General features: G+C 29.8%; 1 protein-coding gene and 1 long non-coding RNA gene across 5 annotated transcripts; both read left to right on the top strand.

Moving 5' to 3' along the window:
* Positions 1-3,393: 3,393 nt before the first annotated feature.
* On the top strand, positions 3,394-15,445 carry LOC149889943 (uncharacterized). 4 transcript variants are annotated; one of them, XR_016452180.1, is made up of 5 exons: positions 3,394-3,557; positions 3,846-3,898; positions 4,243-4,358; positions 4,646-4,677; positions 13,841-14,114. It is a non-coding gene; the product is annotated as an uncharacterized LOC149889943 (long non-coding RNA). The 4 variants fall into 4 exon arrangements; XR_016452177.1 differs by having other exon boundaries at positions 4,209-4,358; XR_016452178.1 differs by lacking the exons at positions 4,646-4,677; positions 13,841-14,114 and adding an exon at positions 15,414-15,445 and having other exon boundaries at positions 4,209-4,358.
* Positions 15,446-15,450: 5 nt separating this feature from the next.
* LOC149889942 (gremlin-1-like) lies at positions 15,451-15,891 on the top strand. The gene has a single exon (XM_090085197.1). It carries the CDS (start codon positions 15,451-15,453, stop codon positions 15,889-15,891), a length of 441 nt encoding a protein of 146 aa, XP_089941323.1.
* The last annotated feature ends 464 nt before the right edge of the window (positions 15,892-16,355 follow it).

Here is a 16,355-nt window from a genome sequence, read left to right as displayed (position 1 = left end):
GCTGGTGATGTTTATCTATGTTAGAGCGATGTTATTCTTTAGCGCATATCTTTAAGAGAAAGATAAATTCTGCTCATACATACTGAATACAGCTGATGTTAATGCTTTCATTAATGCCGCAGATTACTGATGCCAACAACTGATGAGATTTCTAACAACAGCTAATGAGATTATCTTGCGAATAACCGGAAATATTTTAAAATATGTGATGGTAAACAGTAAACAATTTTGAATAGGAACAGCAGACACAATTGCTGAAAGGGAATAGCCTTATTAATGTATAAACCAATAAAAATATTAAAACAGACAGAATTTGGTTTCATTTTGCACAATCTGCTGTGAGATCTCGGTGTTTGCTTATCGCTTATGGCAAGCTAATTTACATTAGGCTAATTTACATATTACATTTGGTTATGAAAAAGTTAATTGAGACGGGAGCAGTTAGAAATAAACATTCATGTTACAAGTCTTTTTGGGTACATTAAAAGTTTTAACTATCTTTGAAGAGTCAAAATCTGCGTTTAGAGCCCTAACAACTTGTTCATGAATTTCTTCAAAATTATCTTGTTGCAATAATTCATTGCAAGTTTTTTTATCGCTTGTTTAAAGAAAGGTTTACTGCTCCAGTTTGATTTAGTTGGAAACATTCCTCTTTGTAAAACCAACGACCCAAGCGGGCACAAGGACGTGCAATTTACGAATATTGCACCTCCATGCATCGTTCGTTCTCGGACTAGAAACAAACTAAAAAAAGTCTAGAAATAAACATTCAAATTTTTTAATGATTTATAGCTAATAAATGGAAATTAATTAATTAATATTATCTTTTTTTAATTTCCTTTATAAAGAAAGAAATTATATTGCTCTAATAAACAAAACGTTAGGTGTGCTATATCTGTGCTCACTATTGTAAAAGTAATATTCAATGATTTATGATAAGTGCGAGACAACTAAAATTCATGATGAAAGACCTTTGCAATTGCATGAAATATAAAGCAGCCGCTCAATTAAAGTTGATATTTGGTTTTGCAATTACAGCTTGGGAATACAAGTCAGGTCAATAGAATTACTTTAAGTCAGCTTAAATAAGTGCACTGTTAAAATTAGCAAAAAAGTGTTGGTATGTTGAGCATACCAAGCGTTGAGCATTCAACCAGACGTCCTCAGTATAACAAACAAGGTTTTGATTATTTTTGAGACAAAGATGACTATACTTTTCTGCTGCACAGTTGTCGTGCCTATTTACACCCCTTAAATGTTCCTTTTTATATTTTTTTTAAAGCTGATTTGAGCAGAATTGACAGTTTTGTGGTCAAATCAACTCCCAAATCTTAAAGACTGAAGATAATCAAATCCTTAATTTCTACAAAGAAAGTTTCAGTGAACATAAATCATATCTTGATGCTAAATTATCAACATAAAGTGTTCGACATGGCCTGAAAACAAAAGGTTATCACGGAAAAACCCTTTGTCAATTAGATTAATAAAGCTAAAGGATTGAGTTATGTTAAAATTCATACAAATAAGTAGGGGCTAGTCTGGCATTAAGCTAAAACTAAAAAATTTAAGGGTAATAGTTAACTATAAAGGAGATTCCTTGATGTTGAGTGGTCATGTAGGTGCTAGTGGTTTACTTATAGTTTTTTTTAATAAACAATGGACCATTGTTTAAAACGATATCTTCGAACAAAACTTACTTTCAATTGCTCAATAATTAAACATTAAATAAAGTTTCGTTTTCCTGTAAAAAATCTTGAGAACCCATAGCATACCGCTCGAAATGTTGTGCAATGGTTGTGAGAAAACATCATGGAATTAATGGAATAGCCGGCTCAAACTCTAGATCATAATCTAATTGAACACGTGAAAAATCATTTAGATCGAAAAGTTTTAATTAGCAATCAAAAAGTCCGTCATCGAAAGAGATTAAGTTAAATCATTAAAAGAGTTTAGCAGAAATTGTCATAAAAGAGATTAGTAGAAATTGATTTGAAATTTGAACAAAGTTTTTTACACTTTTCTGAAGATAGTATTTAACACAAAAATTAGCAAAGTACAAAAGGCTTAGTACTCGTAGCTTCGGAATACTCTAAAAAACTAATGCTAGTTCAACAAAACTAAAGCCGTTACTGAATTCAGCAGTAGCTGAAGTGCATAAAATTGCTTAAACCAACTTGCTGGGTCTATAATGGTTTCCAATAGTTCGGCAAAATCTATTTTAAAGATTATATATTCTGTTTCCTTGATTTTATTGTTTTTAACCAATTAAGTTGAAAAGGGTGTATGAGAGTGATCATGGGGTGATTTAAGAAAAGTTAGCGAGTGGTCTAGCCCCCAGTTATCAAGTTATAAATTATATTATTGTTCATAAACTATAAATCAAATGATGGTGCAAGTCAATGAAATTTAATCAAAAATATTTTTTCTTATTTTAACAATGAAAATTATTCTAAAGGACACCTATTTCAAATACTAATACATTATTCACACTATGAGGTTTCCTAACAACCAACTGTTGTTTTTTTTTATATGGGGTAACTATCTTTAGTTGCGCAGGGTTAACTGGGAAAACTTTACAATGCTCATAGCTGTCAAACTGTAGGGACCGGTAGAGCGCTTTGGTTTCTTATTCTTGTTTGTAAAGATTACATAAACACATGATTTCGTTTTAAACTTTAATTAATGGGAGCCTAAAGATCTATTTAACAAGGGTTGCATAAATGAATTGATAGCTCTATTTTGCTTTTTGCGGTTTGATAAACCCTTCTTTTTATATTTTTCATTAGGCTTTAACTCAATATAACTCTTTTAACTGCCGTAGATTTTTGTTATTTACATTACAGCTGAAGATTGCCGTTAGACATAAAAGATTAAGTACCACACAAAGAGTTCTATTTCTTTAGATGTCTTTGTTTTTGTATTTCTTATAAAAATATCCACAATTAAGTACATGTTGAAAAGTTAGTTGCTAAGCTTTATTTGTATTTTGTCTATCTGAATTTTGTCGAAACCTATAAATAAATAGGGAATATAAACTTGTTAAAAACTTGAGAAAGTTTTTTGTTAATTGTGTGCCTATTACATCTTCCATATCTTCCCTTAGAGGAGGGTTAGTTTAAAGTCACGATTGTCATAAATTTAAATCAAAAAGTAATATTACAATTTGTTGTTATTGAGTATCTTAAGCAGATGATTTACGTGTCTGGAAATATTTCTAAAAGAATTTCCAGGTATAAAAAAAGAATACAGATAAATAAAAATCCAATTATAAGTTTAAAGTTAATTAAAAAAATTTAATAAAGAAAATATCTTTAACAAAATTAACGAGGGTTATTTATTACAGGTATATTACAGGTATCTTTAAACTTGGAATTAAGATTTTCAGAACAGAGTTTCACTGCGAGGTTAAACGAGATGCTCCGAGCACACAGTCACTTATGCAAAAATTAAAAAACGGAAGATTTAGTGAGCTGTATTATGCTCATTGTGCTTAACACAGTTCACCGATTGAAATTAATCGACATTTTTGTTTTTGGCTTGGCTCATTTAGGCACGCGGTTAGTATCTTCCTTTTTATAACTATTATAAAAGGCGAAAAAATAGTTATGTTCTTATTTTTTTTTAGATAAAGCGTTAACAAAGTAACTTTTTGAAAGAAAACCAGCAAGGAGTTTATTCAGTTGCACGATAAACTCACCTAAAGATTGACATTTTCTGTAGTGTTATAGCATTAAGTGTTACAGTTTTAAGTCACTAAACACTTAATACAATAACAGAGTTAGCACTTAATACCATAACACTCAACTTAAGCGTTATAGCATTAAGTGTTCAGTATTTCTTACTAGGGTTTTCTCACAGTTACAATTACTTCTCGATTATAACAACGAAACTAGAGACAGTGAGTGAACAATTTGCTTTAATTTATCTAAATAGTTTTATTATTAAGTTTTTGTTGTTGATTGCTGTGTTTGGTTTAAACAAATAACTGAAATTTTTTCTCTTTTCCCGGTTATTCCTATCCGTCGACAGTAGGCTTCAATGAATCTATTTTGTTTAATCCGCTTTATTTAAAGATTATTATGAAATTTTTACAATTAATATTAAGCTACTGCCGATAAAAAGATCATTTAAAAAACTTTCCAGCAATTTTAATAGTTTTTTTAATGACGTCATTTGCAGCAATTTTAATAAGTGATTTTATTTTTTAGAAAGAATTAAAAAGTAAAGCCTTTACTTTTGCAGGCTACCTCATTGAATTTACATCCCGCAATTGACAGATATAAGCTCTCTCAAAAACTTTTTTTCAAGTGGAGTGGCGACAACGAGCTCGTTGGTCAATAAGTATATTGGTACTCACGGTAGGGTTTAATTCTAACATTTGTCATTTTATTTTTGATTTACTTTAAGATACGCCATTTCATAACTTGAAATAAAACGGCATTTCTTTGTAGTTTTATTTAGAGAGATTTATGACGTCATATGTCGGATTTTAACTCCCCTATTATCTCTTGAACTCATTTCAGAATTCATTCGTAGATACACTTGTGCTAATTATATAATTACAACCCAGAATTTTTGAGTTATGCAAATAAATATAAAACATTGAAATTTCTAAAGAAATCTTTTTAATAATAAATATTTTCAGTTGAAGCAAATCGTGGGCATCAGTTGTCTAAAGTAAGTTGTTTTTAATGTTTACGGTTATACTCAAAAAGCTTTCTGATCAGAAAATGAAAAAAAGGGCTGGCTTTTTTTATTACTTTTAAAAGATACTTCACATTGGGGTTAGTAATAGGTAGACGAACATTTTGTGGCAATTAACCAGCTAACAATTCAAATTGTGCTTTTAAATTAATTTAATCTTTTAAAATAAAAAAATCTAAGATCTGTACATGTTTTTTCATCGAAAATTTCTTCAAAAACATCAAAACAAACTTCAAAGCTGCTAAATCAGTAAATCAATCCTGATATTACTTAAATACATTAAAATAAAAACATTTTTTTAAAAAACCGGACTGCACAAGGACATAAAGAAAATCAGGGTTTTTTTTTTTAGTAGCTATAAAATTCAATATTGAAGCTTTGCTAATAACAGCTTTTTGAATTTGAATTCGTTAGAATACTATAATAGATTAATGTTATATCGGGTGACTTTCACTTAAGATTTTATTCTAATGGTTCATTCAAATGAATCATTTGATACATTCTACAATCCATCTTCAAACGTCTTTTAAAAAAAAGACTTCATTTTACTCAAAGTCGCGAATAATTTATATTATGTAGAGTACTCAACCCATAAACAAATATCTAACATATTATTTTTTTAAAAAGATGTTGTTTGAAAGGCTCATTTTTTAAATTTTTTTTTAATACTTTTTTCCTAATCATTTACAACGTTTTTTCACCTGCAAAAAAAACTTTTATGAGAATCGTGGCTGTTTAAAACCTCGTGTTTCGTAAACCTCTCGCTAACGCCTAATCGTTAAATAAAAAATGATAGAATTGGATTGCTTTTGTAAATTATATATCTACACAACTTCGCTTTTTTTTTTGATTGGGTTAATATCTTGATTTTTATGCCTTAATTACTGGTATCTGCAGTGGCTGAGCTACATTTTTGAACTTAATTATCTTTGGATTATATAACGTTAAAAACACAAAGATATCTTACTTTTAAGCTTTATATAAATTAGTCGACAGGGTAACGCTATGCTAAACAGGATAAAGAGAAAACTTGAAAGGTCCGGAAAAAATGCATTTGTTTTTTCTTTAGGGTTTTTTACAAAACATATCTAATATCTAAAAATACTTTAATTATATCAATCTTTTTTTGTTTAGAACTTACAGTTAACTGAACTCACATGAAGCAATTTCATAGAAATAATTTATGGCATGGGTTTCCTTGCCATAATAAAAATAATGAAAAGATTTTTTCAATAATAGGAATTAGTTTTAAAGATTTTTAAAGATTTTTAGATTCAGCACAACTGATTTAATTAAGTTATTTATCATAATCTAAACAAAAGGATTCTTTTAGTTTTGTTAAATATTTTTCAGTGCTAATATTCTACATAACGTTAGTTTTAATCTAAATTCAAAACTTTAGTACTCCATACAGCTTTTTAAGTTTTCTGTCTTTTAAACAACTTTACCACTAAACAACAAGAAAGTGTTATAAATTATTTTTCAGAAACACTTTTTTACCGTTTTCATTTTACAATTAGATTTTTTATTATTATAATTAGACTTTATACCATTATAGATAGATTTTATACCATGATAACAAGATTTCATATCAGAAGATTTCATATCAGAATACTTTTGAATATCAGAATACTTTTGACAAGTATTATGAAAAAAGAAGAGAGGAAGTTGGTATCTTTGATATTTGCTGAAGATATGTTGATACCTTATATATATATATATATATATATATATATATATATATATATATATATATATATATATATATATATATATATATATATATATATATATATATATATATATATATATATATATATATATATATATATATATATATATATATATATATATATATATATATATGTATATATATTTATATGTATTTCAATAAATTCAACATCGGAGACTAAAAAATACCAACGTATCTTGGGACTAAAATGTATATGAACTTCCCCCGTGTTAAAATATCCCCCATGTTTTTTTTGTAAACTAAGCATCGAATTTGAGTTGATTAAACAAGAATATTGGAAATTTCGATGCAACTCTTTTTTTAAATGGTACCTAGAACTAGGCTACTTATTAAACTTATTTGGACCTAATGTAATCTCTTCCTTCAAGCTTTGACTGTGAAAGCTAAGCGGGCAGAACTCAATTTTTTTTAGAGACAAAAACAATCTCTTTAGCCAATCAACATATTAGCTAATTGAATTATGAAGTTCTTTAACATCTCTATTTAATTGAGTTGGTTGATTAGACCTGTGTAGATATTACGTAAATTCTATACTAACACTAAACTTTGTGAGCCTCATCATTGGTTTTCTATTCATCGTGACAAAATATAACACTGTTCTCGCGCTTTGTAGTTTTTATTTGATCTTCATGATCCTCGATGACATTGAAAGCCACCTGACATTTTAAATAATTTTAGTTATCATAAGCAACTTTATGCACTCTTTTATACAAAATGATCAAATTAACGTTATTTATTAAAATAGTTATGAATTAGCAGTTGGTTTGAGAAAAAAAAGAATGCAAATCAATTTCAAACTTGAAGCTTGATTTTTTACTCTTATGTTTTCTACAATTCCGCAAAATAGAAGCGAACATTGGTCAAAAGCTAATTTTATAAAAGCAACAGAACTTTGTTAAAGTCGCACACGCGAATTCTGGTCATTCTAAATAACTTTTAAGATAAATATATATATATATATATATATATATATATATATATATATATATATATATATATATATATATATATATATATATATATTTGGTCTATGAATAATTTCGTGCGGTTTTTATTTGAAAATTGAAGGTTTATACAAAATGGATAAATACATTAATGAAAATAGTGTCCATCGCTAGTCACTACTTTTGCCCATCTTTCCGGCAATTTACGAATTCCGTGTCGAAAAAATGCTTCATCCTTAGAAGTGATCCAATCAGAGACCCATATTTCGATATTTTCTGAAGAATTGAAGCGCTGTCCAATCAAATCGTTATGCAATCGAACAAGTAGTAGTCAGAAGGAGCAATGTCCGGAGAATACGGCGGGTGGGGTAACACTTCCCATCCGACATTTTCCAAATAGTTTTTGACAGGTTTTGCGACATGTGGTCGAGCGTAATCATGCTGAAAAATGAGTTTATCATGTCTGTTACCCCAATCTGGTCGTTTTATGACCAGAGCTTGCTTCAAATGCATAAATTGTCGTCGATAACGTTCTCCATTAATAGTTTCACCAGGTGTCAGAAGCTCATGGTACACCACACCTTTCATATCCCACCATATACACAGCATAACCTTTGCACAGTGAATATTCCGTTTGGGTTGTGATGGACCTGGTTCACCTGGCTTTACCCAGGCCTTTTTTCGTTTAGGATTCTCGTAATAAATCCATTTCTCATCACCAGTAACAATTCGATGCAAAAATCCTTTTCTTTTCTGTCTTTCAAGCAGCAATTCACAAATGGTCTTTCTTCTTTCCGCGTCTCTGTCTTTCATTTCATGTGGAACCCAATGAGACATTTTTTGAATCATACCCATGGCTTTGAAGCGTCTGGAAAATGTTGATTGTTCAACTCCTAATGATTTTGCAAGGTCCTCTTGCGTTTGACAAGAATCCTGATTGAGCAATGCTGCCAATTTTGCATCTTCAAATTTTTTCGGCTGTCCTGGTCGCTCTTAGTCTTCCAAACAAAAATCACCACTTTTAAACCGTGCAAACCACTTCTGACACGTTCGCTCAGCTAGAGCATGGTCACCATAAACTTCAACCAAAATACGATGACTTTCTGTAGCACTTTTCTTCATGTTAAAGTAATGAAGAAGAATCCCCCGCAAAAACACTTTATCAGGAATAAAAATCGACATTATCATTTAAATTAAAAAGAGTGTTGTTTACGCTTAAATCAAATGATTTATAATGAAAATGATGCGCAATAACAGTGATCAATAACAGTGAAACGAAACGCTGAGACAATAAGCTAGTTTCGTAATCCCTTGTCAAGCCGCACGAATTAATTCCTAGACCAAATATATATATATATATATACATATATATATATATGTATATATACATAATGATCTAATTAAAAAAAAAATCTATAAATTAAAATGATTTAAAATACATCAATATGAGGAAAAAACAGCCGAAAGATTTTTCGTTCTTTTTTTATATCCCACCCATATGGTTCCCGAGTAGATCCCGCGGCCAAATCCCGTTTGGAATTCCCGTATGGTTATGCTTGCTGGGTTAAAGACAATTCAATAAGTGAATCCAAGCTAGAGTAGTTGTTTGCAATTCAGCCGTTTTTCTTAAATCTCACATCTACTAAGATACCGATTGTTTAGATGTTGGTGTCTGCGAGCCAGAAAATGAACTGGATTCTCCACAAAATTAAACAACACGGTTTAGACCCTGGATACACTCAGAATTTTAAGCAGCTATGTAAAAGCAGATTACTTGTTGTTTTTCTAAAACACCATGAGTGTCTTGCTTCCTTACTTTCACAATTAATTCTTGTTGTGTCATCCCTGAACTTTATTGTTAGTAGCTTAGCGTCGCAGGCATTTCTAATTTTAATTGTAATTTCTTGAGCAACCAGTTTTAAGTTTTCCCTTAACGGAGATGTTAATATCTGGCTGATATGAGCCTTAATTTCAGTGGTACCTTGAGAAGAAACATTACCTGCAGCTGTATCACCTCATGCTAATATGTAGAATTTTCTTCACAGTTTAATGGAAAGTCTAACAAAAATAACGTTTTTTATTAAAGGAATTAAGGTCTTAAAAAGAAAAACACTTTTTTAAAAAAGAAAAAGAATTTAAAATTTTTGAGCAACACTTCAGCCTGACACAACTTCTTGTGAAGTTTACACAAGAAAAATGAAGTTATCAAATTTCCTTGTTGTTTAAAAGCACGTTTACATAATTTAATAGTTAGTCCCAAAAAAATGAAATAACTAATCCTTTGAAGATCATTCAATAAATAAGTCAGCCATTATCAACAAAAACTTCTGTAAACAGCCATAAATTGTCTTTAAATTTGCTTTTTGAAACAATCTTTGTTGACTCAGAAAATAAATTTCCAGTATTGTATTCTAATTCTTTGATCCACTTAAGAACTTGAGAACTCGGACTGTGAGTTATAAAAACAAAACTTTTCAAATAATTTTCAATATAAAAAGCAAAAAGTCATTTTTGTTAACATAACCAACAGCAGCTAAGAAAAGTTCATCAACTTTGTTAGCCTTTCAAAATTTTAACTCAATCATTTGCCTTCCTTATCTTAAAAACTAACATTAGAATGCACTACCAAATTTAATTTTCATTTTTTAAAATAAATTTTATTTAAAAAAAATAAAAGGTTGCAACATTTGGGCTACATTTTAGATATATTAGGTGTATAACTTTGCTTTCGTATAATTTAAGGCTTTACTTTCAAAAATTGAAAGTGCATTTATGCTCCAAATTATTGTCCATCGCTCACCACAACTTTTTCCCATCAATCCGGCTGCAATCGAATCCCGCGTCGAAAGAACTCATCATCCTTTGAGGCGATCCACGAATCAATCCAATTTTTCAAAACATGATAATCAGATGGAACAATGTCAAGAGAATACGGCGGGTTTGGTAGAACTTCCCATTTCAGCGTATCCAAGTACGTTTTTATTGGTCGCGCCACGTGGGGACTAGTATTATCATGCAGCAATATCACTTTGTCGTGCCTTTTCTAGAATTGCGGTCATTTTTCCTTTAGTGTCAGTCTCAAACGCATCAGTTGAGATTGATATCATTCGCCAGTAATGATTTCACTCGGTTTTAGCTGCTCTTAGTACACTTCATCGAACTGGTCCCACTAAGACAGAGCATAACCTTGCAGCCATGAATATTGGGTCTGGTTGTCGATGTGGAAATGTGGAAATGTGCCGATGTGTCGACGGGAAAGCCTCATAATTTTCTACGCTTGGAATTATCGTAGTGAACCCATTTTTTTTCCCCCTATCACAATACGGTGTAGAAATTCCTTTAGTCGTCACCTTTGAAGCTGCTGTTTACAAACAAACAAACGCCGTTCAACATCCCTCGGCTTCAACTCGTATAGCACCTATTTTCCTTGCTTTTGAGCCATTCCGAGGGCTTTGAGGCGCTTGGAAATGTCTGGTTGAGTCACATGCAATGATTCTGCCAACTCCTCTTGGGTTTGGCACTAGTCTTTGTTGAGTAAAGTTGTCAACTCGTCATCTTTAAACACTTTTTCCTCCCACCGAAATGCCGGTTTTCGACTTTGAAATCACCGTTCTTGAAGCGTTGAAACCATTAAGAACAGGTTTTTTCACTAATAGCTGCCTCAACATACGTATCCGTGAGCATTCAATGAGCCTCAGCCGCACATTTCTTTGAATTGAACGCGTAAAGTAAAATCTCTTGCAAATGATAAGAATTTGGCTCGTAAACTGACATTTTAAAGCGATTAAAAATGTTTGGAAATGGTGCTTTTACTGGCATATAAAGTTACCAAATGACACTTTAGATCCGACAGTTTTATTCACCACGTGTTTTTAACAACATTTATCAAAAAATGGCGGAAACAAAGTTATATTCCTTATATAAACAAACAAGATGTTTTACTACACCTTATGAAATAAGATGCATATAGAATTAAGAGAAACCTTTGACACTATATTTAGCCAGAATTTCGCAGTAGATATTTGTTTGAATTATAAAAACTTCAATATCAGATTGCCAAAAAATTCAGCATCATATTGCAGGGAATATTGCAAGGGAACTCAATAACAATTAAAAAAACTTTTTAGTTTAACTAAATTTAGTCTACTAAATTTTTAATTTGCCAAAAATATATTGTTACTATTACCCGTAATTTTTTTTTTTAAATCTTGTTATGCGTTAGTTGTGAAGTGGTTTGAGGGCTATGTTTTTAATTAAAAATTACTGTAAGTTACAATTTACATCTGCAGGGCATTTGTTTCAAGGTTCGTTTTTCAGCGTTTTTCAGGTTTTTGGAGAAAGGTTTGCGACATAAACACTTGGAATTTTGTAATAAAACTTATCTAATTACTTCCCCGTTATTATTAAGTACTTGTTTTAAATTTCAATGAAAAGCGGTTCAGATCCGGATTTTTCAATTTATAATTAAAGTGAATTATAAAGTATAAAACGCATGTGAAATAAATTCATAAAAAAAAAATGGTGCCATGTTTTTGAAAGGTGTGTTATGTGCAGTAGCATTTTCGGATTTCCTTTACATAATATCTGCTATGATTTTTTGAGGTAAATAATACCTAATTTATTTCGTCCTACACTCATAAAAACGCAGATATTTACAATGACAACAATAAGATTTAGGCAATTAATGTTTTTTATTATTTCTATATTGTGTAATTGAACATATATCTTATTCAACTCTCAACTTTGTTTTTCTTTTAAAAATTATTACTAAAAGGCTAATGACTAATAATGTTTTCGGCATAAAATATCAGCTGTTTTTGACGGAGTTGTTCTGCTAACTAACCAATTTTTATTTAATTCAATAAAAGAAAAGTTGGGGCAATACTAGGTACAAACAAAACATTTTTATTACCTAATTGTCACAAATTATATTAAGTACTTTAAATTTCTTAAAAACAATAAACTTTGATGAATGTCTTTAAATTGATTTATTTGTCATAATTCATATTATGTTCATATAATTTCATGGTGTAGGTTGTTCAGGTTTTTTTTAGCACTAAATCTTGTTTTAGTCAACTAATTTTAGTTAGATTTAAAAGTTAGTCGACTAATTTTAATTAGACTATAAATTTAGTAGACTAATTTTAGTTAGACTAAAAAGTTAGTCGACTAAATTTAGTTAGACTGAAAAGTTAGTCGACTAATTTTAGTTAAGCTAAAAAACTAGTCGACTAATTTTAGTTAGACTAAAACTAACCTCAACTCCCACCCCAGTGTTAAAATAACACAACTTTTTAGGCTTTGATATTTAGTTAAAAAGTTACTTACAAAAAACAACAACAAGAGAAAATTTCATTTTTCAATTTCAAACTGATATTGCACCGACCATAATTAACTATAAAACGATTTAAATAAGACAATCCGTAAACATTTTCAATTAATACTTTAACACCAAATTTTAAATGCTTATTATGCTCTGATAACACCAGCAGCATGCATTTCCATGGAAACGCCAAGGAAGTGCGAGGGGATGTTCTGGACTTGGTGTCTAGTTATTTTTACTTTTTGTATTTTTTTTTTATCGATTGCAATTTAATTGTATATGTTTAACTGCTTTAGGTTTACCCTTACCAGCTACCGGTTCCCTAGTTGTATACGATGAAACTAGCTGGCTGACTTCAGTGCCAGCTAGTTTTATTTTAAACTAGTGGGCTACCTAACCGTATTTTTTTTTTTTTTTTTTCAAAACATTCTGCTCCTAAAAGGAATTTTGGAGAAGAATGTTTTTGAATTTTTATGCTAAATAAGATTTTTTAAACCTTTAACTTAATCTGTATTACTTTCGCATCAAACTTTTCTTCCTTGGCAGTGTCTTCTCCTAATTGTTATATTAAAAAAATCAGAAACTTATTTGTTTGAAATCCTTTCTATTTTGATCATTTCTACTGTTGTCCATTGAACAAATGTATATTTGCTCGATGGATTACTCATGAAATGCAAGTTTTTGACTTGATCTGTCAACCACTCGCCAGTAAGACTATCTGGACACACATCCTAACAACTCAAATTTATTTTTCCCTCATTGAATTTCTGCAAACTGATACCAATGAATTTGCAATACAATGTCAAGCTTCAAACAAACTAATTTTTCCATAGTATCAAATTAAGGTTTTTTAGCCTGGATGTTTCAAAAGTCTGCAATGTTTAAACCACTATTTGGCACGTGATGCATTAACAAAATGATAGCGACTAACACAAAATAAAGAATCCAAAGTGATTGTCCCTATTTATATAACTTAGAAATTTCTTCTTGGCCTAAAATTTGTAGTATTTGATCACAAACGGACTATTGGGGAACGAACATTTGTCAAAAATATTTTTTGGATTCCTGATTTAAGACAGCTAAAAAGAAAATACATTAACTCGGTATTGGTTGCAGGTGATTCCAAGATTCATCATTTGCACCTGAGGATAATTTGACCTGAAGATAATTTGAGAAAAGCCGTTCAAATTTTGCTCGAAGGTTACTTTGGACCTAATATGTACCTGTAAAAATATACAAAAGAAGAAAAGACATTTAACTCGCGCAATCTTATGAAGGATATGACATCAACGGAACTTTTAAAAGATATAACGTCATTATACCTCATTAAGAGGTTTGTAACCCATTGCAAAGCAATTGGTTGAACTAAACTATAAAAGGAGGAATTAGGAAAAGCTGTACTTAAAATATAAAAAAACTTAAAAAATCTCAACTGATACCATAACTATGATAGAAAAAAACTCAAAATTTGTTGATAGATTTGAAAAATCTTTAACTAGCATGAAAAGCAGTCAGTTTGCGTGTTCACAAGACAACAATTAAAAACGCTTTTCCTGATGCCATTTTAAAGTTTAGAAAGATTAAATGTAAAATTGAGAAAATATGTTTTAAAAATCTTCCATTTAATAATTTTGAATTTATAAAGTTTTTGCTTTTTCTCTAAAAAAAAAAAATTATTTAAATATTTGCTTTTGTACTTTAGCTGTAAATACTTTTAGCTGTTTTTCATCTACTGTCATGTTTTTTTTTTTTTTTTTTCGATTCATTAGGTTTGCAGTGAAAAAATATTTTATTAGATTTTTCTGACATTTTCTGGATTTGTGTACTTTTATTCTATTCATTGAAAAGATTTTAAATGTTGTAAAATGATAAGTTTTGATATGCTGCCATTTATGTTGAGCAATAAAATTTAAAAAAAAGTCTCTTTTTAAACATATATTAACATATATTACAACTTTCCACAGATGTTGTGAATCATCGTATAATATAAGATTGTGACTTTAAAAACCATGTCAATTAAGAGCTGAAAAAAATTTTTTTTACTAGTAAATAACTAAAAACTGAAAAATATTTAAAAAATAGATTTAAAATTCTTCTTGATAATCTTCGGCGATAATGAATGAAATCTTTTAGAGTACACCATATCGCAAGTCGGATCTTCTTTGTTCGATATTTTTATATTAAGTAATTAATTTTATTGCGTCTTTTAACCTTCAATGCAATATTTCATCCGTCACAACGCAACCTTCTAGTTACACCGGCGCTAATTATTTAAACGCAATTGCATAACAATGAGTAAAGTTCTCATAGACATCCAATATAATAAATTTTTTAAGTGAGCTTGTCGGATTTTTCATATGACGTAAAAGGTCAATAAAAAAAAAAAGGAAAATTATCCAGATTGAACTACAACTAATTATGGCAATCCAATAATTACTTGATCATTAATACAACTGTGCTTCAATTTGTTAGAAGATTTCTAAACTGCATTTGAAAAATAGAAACCGTTAGTTATCTAAAAACAATCCATTAAAGTTACAATTTAGTTACTGTTGAAATATGTCATGCAAGTAATTTATTTTATTTACATATAAAATTTCATTTACAACATAAATGTTGTAAATGAAATTTTATATGTAAATGTAAATGATAAATATTTATAAAAAATAACTTTTCTGTTTTTGTTTAGATTAGATAGACAATTTATTTCTAAAACAATTGGTGCAATGGTTATTCCAATCCTTTTGTTAATATTTTTGAGAGCCGTTTTTATGAATCGGCAGCAGACGAAGGAAGACTCTGACTCAAAAGCACTTATTGACACTATTAAGATAGCTATAAAAACAGAACTTGAAAAAAACCCTGGAACACCTTTAATGGCAAAAGGAGAGTTTACAGATGGATGGTGTGTGGAAAAAAAAGTCAATATTACTTTGAGTCATCCAAAATGTGTTGACAGAATCGTTGAAACCAATTATTGCTGGGGTCAATGTAATTCTCTACATATACCAGGTAAAAACATGTTTCGAAGTTGTTTACAATGCCGAGCCAAAACAGTTAAAACAAAAATGTTTGCGTTGGATTGTTCAAGCGCAAAAAAGACAAAAACTCGTTTCGTACAAAAAGAAATCATTTCATCTTGCGAATGTTTAGACTGCGAAAACTAGGATAGGTATGGAGGATTTTCGTTTAAATGATTCTGTTTTGTAAGTTTGTGTGCTTATCGAGATCAACCAATTAAGCTATTACTGTCGAAAATGATATAAATTAAAAGCAATATAGCAAATGTTTTGCAAGCACTTTTCCTCGTTTTTAAACTCTTCTGTAATGAAGGATTTTGTTAGCATAGCCAAAAAATTATTCCTTGCAAGATTTCTTTAATTCAATTTCTTTTTCATTTTTCTGTTGTTTTCAGGTAATAAAAATGTAAGTTAATGGTGGAATTGTGTTTCTAAAAAAAATATTTGATTTACAGAATTTTGTAAAACGATATTTGTAACAATAAAAACTTGAAAATATTTTATTAAACAAAGTAAAGGATAGTAAATGTGAAAAGTTACAACTTGGACCTAATTTTATCAATCTCCCATGTGTGCACTACTTTTTTGTATAGGAGTTCATGACATTCTTT

The sequence above is a fragment of the Hydra viridissima genome, unplaced genomic scaffold (genome assembly GCF_058129835.1).
Source record: "Hydra viridissima isolate aposymbiotic clone 2 unplaced genomic scaffold, HvirCarnegie_v1 scaffold_4, whole genome shotgun sequence".
NCBI classification, from domain to species: Eukaryota; Metazoa; Cnidaria; class Hydrozoa; order Anthoathecata; family Hydridae; genus Hydra; species Hydra viridissima.
Note: the sequence above shows the minus strand (reverse complement) of the source record. Positions and strands in the feature narration are given on the sequence as shown.

Coding starts and splice junctions, on each gene's coding strand:
- LOC149889942 (XM_090085197.1), top strand. CDS start 15,451: ATGGTTATTCCAATCCTTTTGTTAATATTTTTGAGAGCCGTTTTTATG.